The sequence below is a fragment of the Empidonax traillii genome, unplaced genomic scaffold (genome assembly GCF_003031625.1).
Source record: "Empidonax traillii isolate 1590-97213 ecotype Southwest subspecies unplaced genomic scaffold, ASM303162v1 scaffold4:size3804566, whole genome shotgun sequence".
Classification (NCBI taxonomy): Eukaryota; Metazoa; Chordata; class Aves; order Passeriformes; family Tyrannidae; genus Empidonax; species Empidonax traillii.
In genome coordinates, this window is record NW_020955197.1 from 3,680,070 (window position 1) to 3,697,394 (window position 17,325).

The 17,325-nt window shown below is 38.3% G+C and overlaps 1 protein-coding gene across 3 annotated transcripts in view; it reads right to left on the reverse strand.

Annotated features, from left to right (window-relative positions):
- The window catches only part of TTC37 (tetratricopeptide repeat domain 37), a 50,023-nt gene that overhangs the window by 15,597 nt on the left and 17,101 nt on the right, over window positions 1–17,325 (reverse strand). For all 3 annotated transcript variants that reach the window (XM_027878294.1, XM_027878279.1, XM_027878287.1), the window contains exons 16-32: window positions 17,147–17,271; window positions 16,432–16,685; window positions 12,731–12,833; window positions 11,754–11,942; window positions 10,694–10,838; window positions 10,456–10,534; window positions 10,279–10,340; window positions 10,114–10,170; window positions 8,929–8,997; window positions 7,974–8,048; window positions 7,226–7,367; window positions 5,885–5,978; window positions 5,236–5,313; window positions 3,790–3,914; window positions 3,081–3,204; window positions 1,577–1,795; window positions 736–808 (exon numbers count right to left, since the gene is read on the reverse strand). In XM_027878294.1, coding sequence (XP_027734095.1) covers window positions 736–808; window positions 1,577–1,795; window positions 3,081–3,204; window positions 3,790–3,914; window positions 5,236–5,313; window positions 5,885–5,978; window positions 7,226–7,367; window positions 7,974–8,048; window positions 8,929–8,997; window positions 10,114–10,170; window positions 10,279–10,340; window positions 10,456–10,534; window positions 10,694–10,838; window positions 11,754–11,942; window positions 12,731–12,833; window positions 16,432–16,685; window positions 17,147–17,271 — 2,013 coding nt within the window. The remainder of the gene's footprint in view (window positions 1–735; window positions 809–1,576; window positions 1,796–3,080; window positions 3,205–3,789; window positions 3,915–5,235; window positions 5,314–5,884; window positions 5,979–7,225; window positions 7,368–7,973; window positions 8,049–8,928; window positions 8,998–10,113; window positions 10,171–10,278; window positions 10,341–10,455; window positions 10,535–10,693; window positions 10,839–11,753; window positions 11,943–12,730; window positions 12,834–16,431; window positions 16,686–17,146; window positions 17,272–17,325) is intronic.

Here is a 17,325-nt window from a genome sequence, read left to right on the forward strand (position 1 = left end):
TACAGGCTGGGCACAGAGTGGCTGGAGAGCAGCCAGGCAGAAAGGGACCTGGGGGTGCTGATTGACAGGAGGCTGAACATGAGCCAGCAGTGTGCCCAGGTGGCCAAGAAGGCCAATGGCATCCTGGCCTGCATCAAGAACAGTGTGGCCAGCAGGAGCAGGGAAGTGATCCTTCCCCTGTACTCAGCACTGGGGAGGCCACACCTTGAGTATTGTGTTCAGCTCTGGGCCCCTCAGTTCAGGAAGGATATTGAGGTGCTGGAGCGGGTCCAGAGAAGAGCAACGAGGCTGGCGAAGGGACTTGAGCACAAGTCCTGTAAGGAGAGGCTGAGGGAGCTGGGGTTGTTGAGTCTGGAGAACAGAAGGCTTAGAGGTGACCTCATCACTCTCTTCAACTACCTGAAGGGAGGTTATAGCCAGGTGGGGGGTTGGTCTCTTCTCCCAGGCAACCAACAACAGGACAAGGGGACATGGGCTCAAGCTCTGCCAGGGGAGGTTTAGGTTAGATGTCAGGAAGAAATTCTTTACAGAGAGGGTAATCAAGCATTGGAACAGCCTACGCAGAGAAGTGGTTGATTCACCATCCCTGGAGGTTTTTAAAAAGAGATTGGATATGGCCCTTAGTGCCATGATATAGTAATTGGAGTTGGATCAGGGGTTGGACTTGATGATCTTGGAGGTTTTTTCCAACCCAATCTATTCTATGATTCTATGATCTTACAGTAATGCACTTACTTTTGCCTTTTGTGATGCAGACAGTGGAACTACTCGAGATAGGAGGGACCAGAGGGCAGGATTATCTGGGTTACTGGGAAAAGAAAAGGATATTAGACTCTCTGATTTAGATACGCACCTGGTTTTCCATGACTCAGTAGGCAGTTGCTATAGATACCAAATTTCTCTATTAAGAAAACAATGCAGTGTAGTAGACATGGGTAGTAATTCAAAACAAACAACAAAATATTGAAGTTATATTGCTTACTAAAGAAACAAAATGGACAATATGCATATCAATATTCACAGGAAGAACACTAATACACTTGTCCCCATAGTGTGAAGAACGAGGAATTTTAATTATAGTTGGAGAAATACAATTTGCATGAAGAATAGTTTCCAAAAACACTTAGAAGACTGAAGTGTGTTTTTCTTAAAGGCACAGAAGGGTAAGGCTAATCAAAACACATTTAAATACAGACATTTAGCTAATGGAACAGGTAGCTTCAAAGGCTGTTTTAAAATATTAAATAAAGACCCTAGAGACTTTTCTAGACTGAAGGTTATGTTACATATGATGAAAGATGCTTTCATAGAACAGTGAACTAATCTAGCTATCAAAGAAGTCACCAAGACAAAACCAGAAAATACTAAATAAGCCATGAAACTTCTGCAATAAATCAGAAAACAAACTTATGTCAGCTGATGCGACAACCTTAAGTGAGGACTTCACCTTTGAAAAACAATATATTTTTTTCTTTTTTTTAGAAGAATGATGCAAGTAAACAGAGGTTTGCTTACTGTTCGATGTAATCAAAGCAATACATTTACAGGGCAATGTGAAGCAAGACAAACCACCTACCTGTGCACTGCTTTGGAGACTTCTCTCTGGATGCCCACATTTCTACCTTGTAATGCATAAACTGCAGATGCAGTAAGGCACCGCTCATAAATCCCATCATCCCCTTTTTCATGCTTCAGTAATTCTTTTAGGGCGGCTGTTGCAAGTGTTGCATCCTGCTTTACCAATCCTAGTGTGCACAAAGCCTTCAGACTTTCCATATTGGGTTCCTTTAATGAACTGTTGAACCAGAGAGAGGGAAAGAGACACGATTTTGGAGCACAAATTAAATTTGCTGTTAACATTAGAGTACTTGTATATTTCTGAGTCTTCTTTCTCCTAGTATCATGAATGATATACAGAATTAACAGTCTCTCACTGTAGATCAAGCTAGATCTGTATCCTTCAGGATCAGGTGGTTACAGGTTCCTAATCAAGTCCTTAATCATTATTTTTGCCTTCAAAACAAGACAAGCATATAAGCTTCTGATTCTATGTACCTTCTTGTTCAAGGCCCTTTAGGTCATCTAGCACGAATTCCAGACAGCAGAGGCATCTGTCTATCAGACCAGAATGCACCATTTTTGTTCTTATTACTAAAATCCACCATATACCTTTGCAGCACTGTGCTTACAATTCAGATCTAGACATATTCACTGTGATGTTTCTTTCCTAAACCATTTACTAATTTTTTTTCTTTTTTTTTTAAGACAAACAAGATCATCCAGAAAAATCTCACTGCTGATGTTTATGACAAAAACAGAAGTCCGCAGTGATTTATAGCATGTCGGAAATATCAAGTTCCTAGCTATCTAATCATAAGTAATATGGGATTTAGAGTGTAGTAGGTAATGGACCTTCACTGTTTCAGTAACTTGAGGAGTCTGCTGGCAAGATGGTGTACTGTACTGCCACTACTGGAGTTCTCTACTGACAAAGGATTGACTCTGAGAGGCTGAGATGTTAACTCTTATTCCAAAGCTACTGGGAGATTAACAATGATGCACAGGCTTTTAGGTTACACAGATCTGAAAATAAAAGACATTCACCACTTAACAGCACAACTAATACAGATCTGTTTCTTTTTATGGGGAAGCTACAGGCTTATCTTTGTCTATGATGATTGGTACACAACTGTTCCAGAGACTTCCTACTATTTAAACTGAAATTGTTTTCACTAGCCATCTAGAGCTCTTACAGCTAAAGACCAAAAATACTGCCTAGTGCTTAGGTAAACTACAAAGCAATATTATCTTAAAAGATAAAGTTTTTCAAAATTATCATTCAAGGATGATGGACATCCAAACTGCCCAGCCCTTCCACTCCATACTGCTTTAAAAACGTAGAAGACATAGGCTGTAAAACAAAACCAGATATATCACAGCAGTAAGAGCACTGCATCCATTTCCACTTTTATTCTGCAATACAAAACGAAAATATCCACCTGAGTTCCCACAAAAATGAAATGTGAGGATTCAGCAGCACAATTAAATATCACATTCTGGTTATTATTCCCTCTACTTACCATTTAAACAGCAGTGTCTTTGCAGCATCCACTTTGTCCTGTTTATATGCTATTATTGCCAAGGCAGTCAGGATATGTGCTCTATCCTTTTCAGACTCAGCAACAGACAGGGCTTTTTCATAGACTGGTAAAAATTCAAGACTCAGAATTGAAGCAGAAAGAAAAACACAACCTTTGTAAAGCATGGTATTAGAAAAGAGAGAGACACTTTGGGTTCAGGTTCAATATATTTTCACACCTAAAATCATAAGCATAAGACAAAAAAAATTCAACTAAGACTCACCAGTTTACTGCTTAGAACCTGGGAGTTGTTCAACACTAGCAAGTGGAAACAGAACTGCAAAGCAGTATTGAGATACTAAGAAAAAGCCTCAAGAACGCAGTAGCAATAGTGATAGTTCATTTATGAAATAGTACTTAGATGGGCACACATCACTCCAATCAAAATACAAGATTATTTAAAACACTGAGATAGCTGTTCCTTTCTGAGTGCTCACACTTCAACATTGATAATTCAGTGTATGTGAAGTCTCATATCTTAGCAATGCAGACCATGGCACAGAATCATATTTATCACTAAAGCTAAAGTGCTTGTGGAGTTTGTACTTATGCACCAGGACTGAAAGAGCAAAATAAACCGAATGACAGCTAAGCTGGTCAGACAAATTTTGTTAAGATTAACCTCAAGAGCAGTGCCTCTGAATCTTACCTTTGATACTTTCTTCTAAGAGTCCTTTCTTGAAGTAAGCTAATGCTAGCCCCACAACGCCATCAAACTCAGTTAGGGGTATTGATGCATAAACTTCAATGGCCTTGTCACACAGATCAAGGGCACTGTGAAAAAAATAAAATTACTGGTATGAAGCTTGTAGGAACACCTGCTATGATTCAGATAAACTGTCCTTGAAGACCAGTATCCTCTTTTACACAGTAGTTTTAAGCAGACACCACAGGAAAAAAAATATTAGGACAAGAATGCACAATATTCACCACCCTTCTTCAGTTACAGCATTTAGTCTTTCCAACTCAGTCACAGCAGTTAGTCTTTCCAACTGTCTGTTGCATGAAGAGTAAATAATAGGAAAGAGTCCTCCCCACCTGCATAACAGATGTCACTTAATGGTCAACACAATGGAATTGGAGAAAATATTAAAGGAGAAACATGGAAAAAGCAAATCAAACTATACACACACACAGACAGGTGAGTGCACATACAGATAGACCTTACAGCATTCTTGTTCAAAGACCACTATGAAGGAAATAATAATACAGGAATGTGTTTATTAAACTACTTAATAATTACTAGAGCTTTGTTCTTGTCTAAGTTGCACACATAAATCAACACACATATAGCTTGGATGTGAGACTACAGGAATCTAAAGAATTGCTTCTAAAACATTCTCTGAAGTTAATGACTTATCACATGACCACAGGCTAAAAGTTCCAGCATCATGTACAGAAACTTAAGAATATATAAGGTTTCTCAAGAGAGCTAACAAATATCTAATTAGCACAGCTTGAGCTATTTCATATCAGAGATAAGTCTGAAAGTCTTCATCCATTAAGACTTGTGTCCTGCATTCCCTCAGAACCAGAAGAGTATCATGAAGGGAACTTAGAACTGTGAGTACAACTACAGCAGAGGGGTTCATTGGCAGAAAAATCACACACATGTACACAACACCCCAACCACACATGCTTCTGGTTGTACAAGTCAATGCAAATTCAAAGGGCAGGCAGAAAGGATCTTGAATAAATCCTGAAGTAGCTATTTTATTCAGACTAAACCTATTACAGATCTCACATGGGGAGACTGTAAAAAAACCTAAAAAAAATAAAATCACAATTTATTCTGGAGACTATACAACAGCTACATTGTATAGGTTACATTAAGGCACTACAGCATCAAGCTAATGATAAGGGAATCACTGATACCTCTGAAGGCATACAGCAACTCCTTGCAATTCATTTTTCTTTTTAATACACTACACATTTCTGGAGCAAATACAAAGCTCAGTCAAACCTGTCTACAGTTAAGAATTATGCTTAATAGATTGTGTTTAGCAATGACCTTTCATCTTTAAGCTTCACTATGTTTTGGGCCAGTGCTTTCAAAACTGAAGTTAGTGACTTGGAAAATGACGTCAACACTTACCACAGTGACCTGCCATAGTTTTGCATTGCTGTATTATATTTCTCAGTATCCTCAGAGTTTTTCAGCAATGAAGCTGCCCTGAAATTAGCCACAATGAAAAATAATTACCATCTGCATATTTTGAGTTCTCAGCACAGAATGCTCAACAGTTTTATGCAGAAGCTTTTCTATGCTCATTAAACACAAACAGAGCTTATTTTTCTATTTTTGCATCAACAAACATGTTGACCAAACATTGTTTCATTGTTACATTCCTCTACCATTTGAAAACAAGAGAGAAGGGAAAAAAACCCCAAAGCCCTAACACATCCATTAATTAGCATGGGATAGAGAAGAAAACTAAAACCAAGCTTACCTGCTCCCAAGATTTTACTTAAATCTCACAAAGTGAATTAGTTAAATATCCTGGTAAGGCACACAAGCCTTGGAATATCTTTACTTTTCCAGTTCTGTGTTCAACATTTCCAAATTTGGTATAGGAACATCCCCACACCTCCCCCTACTTAGTCAAAATGTACTGCTGAACTGACAAAGTAAGGTTTGTTTACTTAAGGAAGAGAAAAACTCTTCAATAAAGTTTTTTAGCTGCTGCATGAAAAAGAGGTCAATGAGCTTCTATAAGCAAGTTTTCCAAGGGTGTACAGTTTACCTCTCATAGGCATATGCTGCCTGCTGTTTTAGATGTAGATACTCATTCAAATAACCAAGCATTGTGAAAGCAGATGCATCGTCTGGATTTCTTTCTAGAAAATCAGAATTGACAATAGGACAACAACATCAGAAAGAACTGTGAAAAAGCATTACAAAGCTACAGTGTACGCATATATACAAAACCCTTTGCCAAAAGCTTCTGTCAGTTGCTCACTAGAATAATTTTGACAAGCTGCAGGCAAATACAGAACGGATAGAAGACCCACAATATGACATCAGGTTAGCTCAAAAATGTTTAAAATATGACACAGAAGTAATGCACTCAAAATACTTTAAGTTTCTCAGCACACCTTTTTTTTTTTTTTCTTTCCTAATGAAATAGGAAAGTATTCATCTCTTATCTTCCCTAGTAAAATATTAGTAGAATCCTATTGTTTATTTTTAATATTACATATCTGGAACAATTCTCTGCAAAGTGCTCTAGGATAACTCTCCTTGAGCCCAACTCTGGGAAGTTGGGCCAGATGACCCACTGTGGTCCCTTCTAACCTTAGCAATTAATCACAGAATTACAAAATGGGTAAGGCACGGACTTCTCAGCTGTCATCTCATCTCAGACTTGTAACTTTTCTTTCCAGACTAGGAAGGAAGCCCCTCCAGCAGTCCACTTAAGAACAGCAATGACACACAGAAATACAGTCTCACATTTATCTCATTTAGAGTGCTTGCACCTTATTTTTTAGCTCTCAAAAGTCAGCAACAGATTACTCAAATGATTTATTTACAGTAATAATTGCTGATTAATGAAAATCCACATTTGCTATGCCTTTTGAGGTTAGACATATGCAAGCCTACTTCAGTAAGTAGGCTCCCTTGGAACCACGTGCAAAACCATGGTCTGTCACCTACTGAAGGTTAACACAATCATATGCTTGAGGCTATGGAGTTACACAGCACCTAAGAAGAGTCTTCTGCCAAGCATCATAGCACAGAGGCAGAGGATCTAGCATCTATCTGAACCTATTCATACAGACACATGCAAAGGGAGTCTGAGAGCAAATACCTTATGACAAGCATGACAAGGCCTTGGTCCCTATTTTTGTTGGTCTTTGAAACAAAATCTACTCAGATGAATAAGCAAACAGAATGAACATGCTTTATTTTTGTGTGACAATAGAAGTCAACCGTCTGCTTACCCTGTTTTGATTACTTTACAGCTCAAAAGCCTCTCCCCAACTCAGCCAGACTGCTCTTGTCCAGATATTACTACAGGTTTATCTGTTCATTCTGAATGCATCTGTTAGGTGTGACAAGTTAGAAGGATATTTAAACTACCTACCTGTATATTTGCTCAATACCACCTGGGCTGCTGGGATAGCATTCATTTGAACAATGTTGTACAGATATAGTTCAGTGTTTCTATTGGCTTTGTCCTGCAGTGTTGAACATACCCAGTGGGCATAGCCTTTTGCTCCCTCAGCCTTAAAAAACAAACAAACACCCCCAAAAGAGGAGTCATTAAACCTGCTCAAGATAGAGCAAAATAATTAGAGATTATAATAAAAATTTAGTGTTTTAGGACGGAGTTTCGGCCAACAATCTGCATCAGTGTTAAGCAGAAGAAAATAACAGATTTAATTACTCTTCACACTTGCCCTTTGGGCAAAGCAAATTTTTAAATTTTCATACAATTTGCTGCATCACTGTAGGGATGACAACAAAAAAAAGCTTTAAAAGAGTAAGTCCTCCAATTTCTTGGAACTCAGGGTCCTTGCTCTCTCCTGAAATACTTGTAATTTATGCCTTTGATCTATGTCCAAGTCTGTGGGAACATGCAGAATGGTTTCTCATTAGTTATGGAACTAATTTCTTGGACTCTTGGGACTAAGGCATTTAATACAATAACTGCTGCTATACAGTGCCAGCATAAGCCAGAAACAACAAAATGGAAGTAACCGAATTTCATTTGAAACATGATTGTAAGAGTTTCACTATTGAAGAGACGTCTATTTTTAAAAAAATTAAATCTCGTAAATGGAGAGATTGGATATACACAAACTTCAGAACAATACAACTGTTACACTCACATGCATATTGAGTTCGGTTGTGTGCCTGAAGAGATCCATAGTATCATAGCTGCCTACCATCTCTGCAATAAGAGCCTATAGAGAAGAAAGAGTTACGGTCAGGTACTTTAAAAATCGCGACACTGACAAAAAACTCAGTATGTGTTATGTCAGGCATATCTTAAACATTCAAAATGAAGACACTTCCTTTTCCTCATACGCTCCAAGGAAGACTGGAGTTCCACTGTATCAGTAATTTAAAGTCTTCTGCTGCTACTCTACATTCTTCAATACAAAGACTTGTGTGTATTAGAACAACTTATAAAAATATCTGAGAGGAGCTGAATTTCAACATGTGATGGTGAGAGTTCTCTTCTAGAATCCAGTTTCAATTAGATGATCATTAGCATTATGACGTGCACCTATAGTGATCACACGAGCATGAGTCAAAAGTACTTCAACTATTCACAGATGGCCTAGATACCAGCAGGAGCACATCAACTCCCAATGGTAGGGGAGGAAGGGACTTCCCCAAAAATGCAAAGTCCTTGGTCCCAGGTACATTAGAGGCTTACTTGTTTTAACAGTGGTGTTACAAAGGGGGGACTGAGAAGAGAATTAGGTGGTTCCACATAATGAACTACTGGTACAGCTGAAGCTGAAAAAACCTATCACCTTATGAAGACAGTGCTTTGTTGACAGTTGTCAATAAAAGCCTCAGAGCACAAACAGTGTTAATGAACTCTGTTGGTAGTTTCTTACTGAACTCACAACATCAGCCATTATTGCAAATGTATCTGATGAATGTATCACCAGTATGGAAACAAAGGGTCCTATCCACCTTCAAGGAACTATAAGTTCCCTTTACTTCAAACAATTTTTAGGAACATGAATAAGTGCCAATTATTAGGATGAAGTTCAAGTCCACTCTTCAACAACTGGTTTTGGTGCTCAGTTTTAGGACTTTTCATCATACCTGTCCAATCCAACACAGCAAGTAAGAAGGCTCCAGAGACTGGGCTATCTTGAAAGCTTCATGAGCTTGCTGTAAAATGAAGATAACAGTGCTATTGAACTGCCTGGTACAGCAATGGAGTACTTCTGAGTACACGCAAGTATTAACATTATCAAGTATTAGAAGAGATTTAACGGACCAAATTAGGTCACTACTAAAACATCTACTCTGCCACATAGAACAATGCATTGCCCAGAGAAATAAACAGGTTTACTCTTAAATAAAATTTTTAAAAACCTTAAAATCTTTACAACATAAAAGTTACTGTCTCTTCCAAATACACTTCCTTCTTATAACACCAAAAGAGTTCAGAAGCTAAATTAACCCTTGGAACAAGTAATATTTAAAAATATGATTCTTGGAGAATCCAGTTTTGAAAATTTGCTTTTCTGTAATGCAAGCACTTAAAACACATGCATTTTCAAAAGCATAAAACTGATTATCAGGCACAAGTCATCTCCCTATTGACTGCATATGTTAAAGAGTTCCTCAATTTGGCACAAGGTGAAGGAAATGTTAGCATTAGTAGTCTTAGCAGCAAGCAGTCTGTAGAATCAACTTATTTTTATTTTAAAAAATTCTGACCATCAGATTTTCAATTAAATAAGATTTCTTTAATTCTAACCAGCAAACAGGACAGGATGTACTTTAGCTGCATAAGAGCTCCAGGCTTCACTTAAGATGTACTGTAATTCTCCTCCAGAGAAACTCTGTAAGGCTAGAATGTCCCCATAAATACACATCTGTAGATGAGCAGAAAGTAGCTACTTATGGGAACTCAAACACTGAAATTCATTCCGTGACAACTAAAAGTTCTTGGTCAAACCAGGCATGCTCTGGTTTGACTAACCACTTCTCAGTCCTTCCAGTAAGTTTTCATTCCACCCAGCTGCTTGGACAGCAACTTGCCAATGCAGCAGAAGATAACAGTTCACTTAACCTTACTTCCACCAGAATATGTAATATGTAAATTCATTTTTATTCCTGAAGTGAAGCGTGGGCGCCAATTTAATTTCTTTTGAAGGAAGTACATTTCTTGAATTTGAAAGGGACTTTCTTCTCAGTTTCCCCACACTCCCATCTGCAGATACATCCTTAAAAAAACATGGAAAGGGAATTAATATTTGAGGATGGGAAATAGATTACCTCAATGTTTCCAGTTGCCAGATACAAAACCCCCAAGTTGGTCCAGGCAACAATATTCTAGATAGAACAAAATAAAGTTAAAATTACTATGCAAAAATAACACTGCAAGGGGGAAAAGTTTTAAATGCCCACTTGAAACAGATGGAAGCTGCCTGCAGCACTTACAATTTGCTCAGCTTGAACAGATTTGATGAACGAATGTTGAGCAAGAGCATAATTCCCAATAGCTGGGGGGAGAAAGAAAAAAGGAGAGCTAGATCTAACTGAATTTCAAAACACCATTAGTCAAGTTGCCTCTCAGTTTAGGTTAGTACACAGCTAGGCCTTTTGCTGAAGACTTACCACTACAAGAAGCAACTACACCAAGTGCATTCCAAAAAAGATGATTTTTGCTGTCAAGTCTTACAGCCTTTTTGAGACACTGGAAGAAATTCAAATGTGGATTATAATTATTAGGAGAGCAAAAAATAAGTCTTTATGCACTTACTTTTTCAGATATAGGTTTTACTGTGGACAGAGGAGTATGAAGAGAAGCATGAAAGTCAATTTAAAAGAATGTATCAGGAAAAAAAGGCAATACCTGCAAGGACTTCTCTAGCAGTTCACTGATCTCATTCTTATCAGTGCCTGTTGCTGTGAGGTGCTCTGCTTGTCGATAATAATTTATTCCAAGATCACACCATATGCTAGGCAAAGGCATCAATTTTAAAGCTCTACCATAACACCTACAGAAACATGAATCACAGAATCAGTTCTTCCAAGTTGCTACATAAAGAGCTGAAAGAACATTCAAAAGAGTGCTTAAAAATCTAAACCAGCAAAACAAAACCAGACAAGTATGGAAAGCAAAAAACAACTAATACATTTTCATTTAGACACACTGTCACAGAATCTATCCTGGTCTAAAGGCAGTCTAATGCCCACCACTTGTGAAGTCCCAGGTGTGGTTACATAGGTGTGAATTATTAAATCAAAGCTCTGTCAGTTACATTATGCATGTTTTTACTTAAAACAAGCATCAGTCATTTTAAAATTTTATCAGAATTCCTCCAGGAACTATCTAACTTTACAGATAGTGTTTGAGATTCACTAAGCAGCTTCATTTCTTCACCTTACACATCCAGCTGCAAAAAGCTCAGAGGGAGTCACAGAAGAGGCTGCAGAAATACTGCGAATATTTTCTAGATCATGAACTTCGGAACAAGGAATTTCCTCTTTCAATGTACTCTAAACCTCTAAATTTACAACATTTTTACAAGAATGAAGTACAGACAGAAAGCTAAAAGCATTATCTTGGACTTCAGTTTTCCTGGGAGAATTAGTTAGCAAATACTGCAATCACTCCATTAAAAGAGGCATGATTTGTGGAATAGCAGGGAGGATGTAGTCATGCTGGAGACAAAAACAAGGAGAAGAGGAGGTGCTGGATGAAGTGCTGATAGCCACTGTGGCAATACAGGAAACATACCCTGAAATGAGTAGCGTAACTCGGAAGAAACACAAGAATCTATTTATCCACTACGCAGCTGTCAACAGATCAGCATGTTTTCATTTTCCAGAAATAAAGCAGTCTAGAATATTTGAGACTCCATAGAGTTTCAAGCTGCATAGAAGCTCTTGATAATAAAAAAAGTTGTTACCTTCCTCCAAGTATGAGCAGCTCATTTTTGTTCAGTGTCTGTTTGTCAGTGTTTTTACCCATTTTTCCCCAAAGAAGGGATCCTAGTACTTGAACATGCACTTTGCTTGGTGAAATAACATGCACGCTAGTACAGGTATCTCCAGAAAGTTTCCAGAGGCAAGATATATCCGGACGGTGCTTTATTGCCCTGTAATTAATTATACAGAAAACTCACAAAACACTCATTCAGGCATTTCAATATCCTCTTTTGAAGAGAAGTTCACCACTTCCAAGAGTGGCACAGTCTCAAATGCAATTCATCAGTGAGCTGTCTGATTTTAATTCAGTTTCTTCCTATTCAAGCTATAGGTCTAAAAGGTCAAAATCGAAAAATAAATAAAAAACAAAAGAGAAACCACAAAATGCCAATATATTCCAACATTGTTGGGACTAAAATTCTAAAAAATAGCCAATCTATCAACATGTCAGCTGACTACACACACTCTTGCAGTCAAGACATGACTCATCTGCAGAAACTTAATGATCTTCTTTTCCATCAGTAGTTATTTCAAGGCTTAAGTTTGGACACTAAAGCATTTTGTATGAAATGTAAAACAAAAAGATTGAAGGAAAAAAGGAAGTAATATTTTCCTCTTATACACTATTTTTGGGTATGAATCGCCTCCTTCCAGTCCCAAATATCAGGAGGACTGCTGACGAGAGCTGTATGTCATTTCATGCTTTTGTTATAATCAAATGGTTCTGTATCTTTCAAACAGAAAAAAACCAAAACTCTATAATAGCCATTCATTTAAGCAGCCTACATTTAGAATTTATGTAAACCGTTTTCAATAAGCACATTCTCACTTCTAGATTAGAAGCCCTAGTCCATTCGCTTCAGTTTAACTGAAAATCCTCAAACACTTAACTTCTATTCTTCTGCCTGTCAATGCACAATCCCAGCAGAAATTAAATAAGCGAGTATTTAGTACTAACCTTGTAAAATATTCAAGAGCCTGCTCTATGTAATCCACAGCCTTCCTATCCAAATAGTTATCAAGGGCTGATCTTGCCAGCATGAGATAGCATTCTCCAAGTCCTGAAAATAAAAGAAAGTATCCTCTATGAAGAGATGCTTTTATGATATGATTAAAAAATAAGGTGGGGAGGGAGTGTGGAAGCCTGCTCAGTGTTCTGCTTTATAAAAAGATTTATGTTCTGCACAGGTTATAAACTTATCACAAAATCAAAAGACCCATATGCTCACAACAGAGATTTTGCTTCCAATCTATCTAGTCAAATGTGAACTGCAGAATAATCTGCATATTAAAATAAACATAAGTAATTATAAAAACCATAGCATTTAAGCTTTGGGTTAGTCCTCAGATAGTAAGTAAACCCTCCTGAGCAACTTGCACTGCATTGGCAAGTCTTTGACAAATACACCAACTTACAGTTTACTCATGTCAAAAATCATTCCTGAACCCCCAAAAAAGACCCCAAAAAACCAAAACAAAATGCCACAGTAGGCAAAAGGAAAAGTCTTGTTTTCAGTAATACTTGAAACCAACATTATTTAATCCTATTTATGTAAGAATTTACTTCATATGGTGCACTGGGTCTGGCTTTGCCTGCTGACAAGCAGTGTTTGGAACAGCACCGAGGCTGCCATTCTCCACTTCAGTAGTAGGCAGGGAGGTGATCAAAATCTTGAGAGGAGACACAGCCAGGACATCTGACCCACTCTGAACCAAAGGGATATTCCATATCATATCCCATCTGCTCAGCCATAAAAGCTAAGAGAAAGGTGGAAGAGGGGGGGGGGCATTTGTTATTATATTTATTTTCTAGAGCAACACTAGGCAGACTGAAGTCCTACTTCATGAGAAGTAGCAGGACTTTGCTTTATGATGGGAAATAAAGAATAAATTTTGTTTTTCTCTGCTTCTGCATATGGCTTTTGCTTTATCTTGCCACATCATTGCCTACATTTATCTTGCCACATGATTTTTTTCCGTCTTATTTTCTCCTCTGCTCACATCCTGCTGAGAAGGAGAGTGACAGAGCAGCTTGGTGGGCAGCTGGTGTCCAGACAAGGTGCAGAGAACCGTTAAAAAAAAGCACTGCTAAAAACCAATTTGTCTCACCATCACCCAATCTCCATCGTAAAGACAATGGCGGCAAAACCAGGATGTTCAGTCAACCACAACCTGCAGACTCAGTTCACAAACAAGGTCTATCACGCGCATGTCATGTAGATACCAGTGCTTTAACTTACACACCCTAAGTGCATCACGCGAATGTCGCATGAACTCCAACCCCTGCATGCAGTAAACATGTTATTGCTATGGACTCCGTGGCACACGTGCCATTGCTGTAAGTCCACACATGCCAAATGTGCTATTGCACACCATAAAGTGTGCCGCCCAGACTGTATATAAGCAAGTACCTGACACCCCCGGACAGAGATCTCCCCCACTAAAGGACAAAAGAAGAATGGATCTACAGAACGCCACTGGATCCATGGTGGTGACTATACCCTGCTTTCTGTAATTATTTTTTGCTTTTTCCTACTCTCCGATTTCCTCCTTTCTCTCCTCTTTAATAGAGAATAAAAGTGAATTACAGTTTTGGTTACCAACATTTGGCCTCGTTTGTGTGTTAATCTTGCTCCAGCTATATTTGAACTTTTCTCCTCTCCGCACTTGTGGATCAAGGGACAAGATTTGCCTCTCTGCACTCTGAAGATTGGAACCCAAGGTCAACCCACCACAGATGGAAATAAATTCCACTGTTAAAAAGGAACTGCATCTCATGGCACAATTTCTAGCATTTTGGAATGAGTAACTGCTTAGTTTATATCTTGCTGGCACCAGCAGTGATTCTATCTGGCAGTAAATCACTGGATAAGAGCACCACTCTCACACTGCCAGTTCTGTAGCTATCTTCCTCATACTATTGCACCCTGTACCTATACCAAACTTGTATTTTGCAAACATCTTTATCTTGGCCCCAACAGATATGTCTTGACCACACAGAAGTCCCAAGATCATAAGCTTATCAGATGTCAAGACAATCTACAATCTAAAACCAAAATCAATTTTATTCCCCCAAGTTATACATTAAAAGATAGGCTAGAGCAGAGGCAGAATAAACATATCATTTAGTAACACAAAACCAAAACACACTGAAAAGATGCAGTCAAGTATAGTTATTCTCTCACCTACTAGGAGACAATGCTTCCAACAAATCAGAAAATCAGCAAAAAAACACTGATGAGAAAGCAAAAGAACTTCAGAGAGTTTTAAGGTCCACAGAAGTTAGCAAACCAAACTAAATATTGTGAACAGCCTCTGAGAAAGTGAAGACTGTTTTGAGACTCAAAGTAGGATCTAGAGCTAACAAACCAGAGATTAGGATGAGAGGGATTACAAAGAAAGAAGGGAGATATAACGAAAGTGTAGGTATAAAGGCAACTGTGGGGGGAAATATTAATACTGTGCACTTATGCATTCTCAAAGCATTTTACTCCAAGTAATACTGTCAACCACTACCTACAGACACTAAAAAAGCCATACACTAACTTCTATACAAGACCTTTACAAACTGCTGCTGCAGTCAGCCGTTACCTTCTTGCCCAATGATTAGTAAAACTGCCTATCTACAATACTCCTCAACTCCATCATGGAGCTTTTGCCATGTTACTTTAGTCTGAAAAAATCCAAACTGATGAAGTCATAGAGGAGGAAGTACAGGTGCCAACCAGACCAACTTTTTCAGATAAAAAGTTTACTGTTGCAATAATAACCCAACACTTCTGACTTAAGTCTTACAAGAATCAGTTTAGATTCACCCAGAAATCAAGAGGCCTTACACACAATGAATGAATACTTGAAGATTCATACCAGTATCAAGGAGCAAAAAACATCTGTTTCAGAAAGGTATATGGGGTGAGAATGACTGAAGACTAAGTGGCAAGGAGAATGCAACAAAACAATTACTAATTGTTATTTGTTATTTTGATAATTGTTTTGTTATTTGTTAATTTGTTATTAAAATTTTACGTAATCTCCGCATTATATAATTTCAGAATCACAGTTCCATCACCAGGAAGAAGTTCCAGTTGCCCTATTTCTCTCTGCTTCTAGCTATATGTATTGAAGATCTATACCTCTTGCTACACTTGTGAGACCTCTTTGGATTTACTGCTATTTTTCATTACTTGTGGAAGCTCAGATTGTTCTGGATCAGTAGGCTAACACAAGACTTGAGGAATGCATGGTCAGGAGCAGCAGAAAATTAGTATGAGTCCTCCTCTTTGAAATAGCAGTCTGATTCCATTGCCTGTTGAGCCAATGTTTTACTGGTTAGGTGAAACTTTAGTGCTGTTAGCTGGCTTCCTCTGTCTTCAGTTCTTCCACCCACTTGGCCTGGCAGACCAAGGATTAATTACCTTTCATACTTATTTGAAAGAGAAATAATCATTCATCATGATTTAAGAGTTCTTCAGATATTTGAGGGCTACTACAAACTAGATTTCATGCAGGGGATCACATGGCTCTACAAAGCCAAAATATAACCCTATCCCTATCCTTCCATGCAGGAAAACCTTAACACACCAAAAACCCTTCCGAAAGACTGAAGCACTACAGTGTGTAGAGGGAGAAAGAGTGAACACTTTCAAATTCAGACATTACCTTTCAGTGCAGGCACATAGTTTTCTGTCTTCTTTAAAATTTGTTGATAGGTAGCTATAGCATTTTCATATTTGCCTAGAATCTGCTCAAGTGCTGCAGCTCTATAAATGCTGTACATGAGACCTGGGTTCAGCTCACTTGCTCTCCTGAAGGATTTCAAAGCTGTTGAGTAGCTACCTCTGTTCAAGTAAGCCTCCCCTAGAGACTCCCAGCAGTTGGAATCCTTTGGATCAGCTCTGAGAGCTGCCTGCAAACTGAAGATATAAGTTTATTTAAATAAAAGGTGATATAATTTAACATAAAGCATTTCCTTGCATTACATAATCTCAGAACACTAATTTAGCATTATATACTCTCAGGACACAAATGCACAATTATACAGAACTTTTAAACACAGCATAGTAGCACTTTCATCCTCAGAGGACATGACACAAGTTTAGCCATAGTACCTAACTGTGGCTCATTATTCAGTGCTATACCAGGCTCGTCTATGCCTGTCACCAGGCCTGTTAGTACAGAACACTGCTATGATAACAAGACCACATTTTAAGAATTCTGGAACAGAAGAGAGACTCAGCTCACTTAGACCCATCTCCCATTGTTTAGTACAAGCCATCCTACAATCAGTTAACTTATTTTCAAAACTTGCTATGATCAAAGACCATTTCATTGGGATTTATAGAAAAGGACTTAAACCAACCACCAGTTCTCTTACTCAGCCACTGCTTGTGACGGCTGACCACTTCTCAGGTAATAAAGTCCACGATGAAGCCAAGCCCATTTTGCTGTACCAGGGCTTGCTTTTTCAGTTACCTCATTCAGGATCGACAAAGCAGTATCCTAAGAAAGCACCAAAAATGCCAGGTTAATAAACAATATATGTTTTTTAAATGT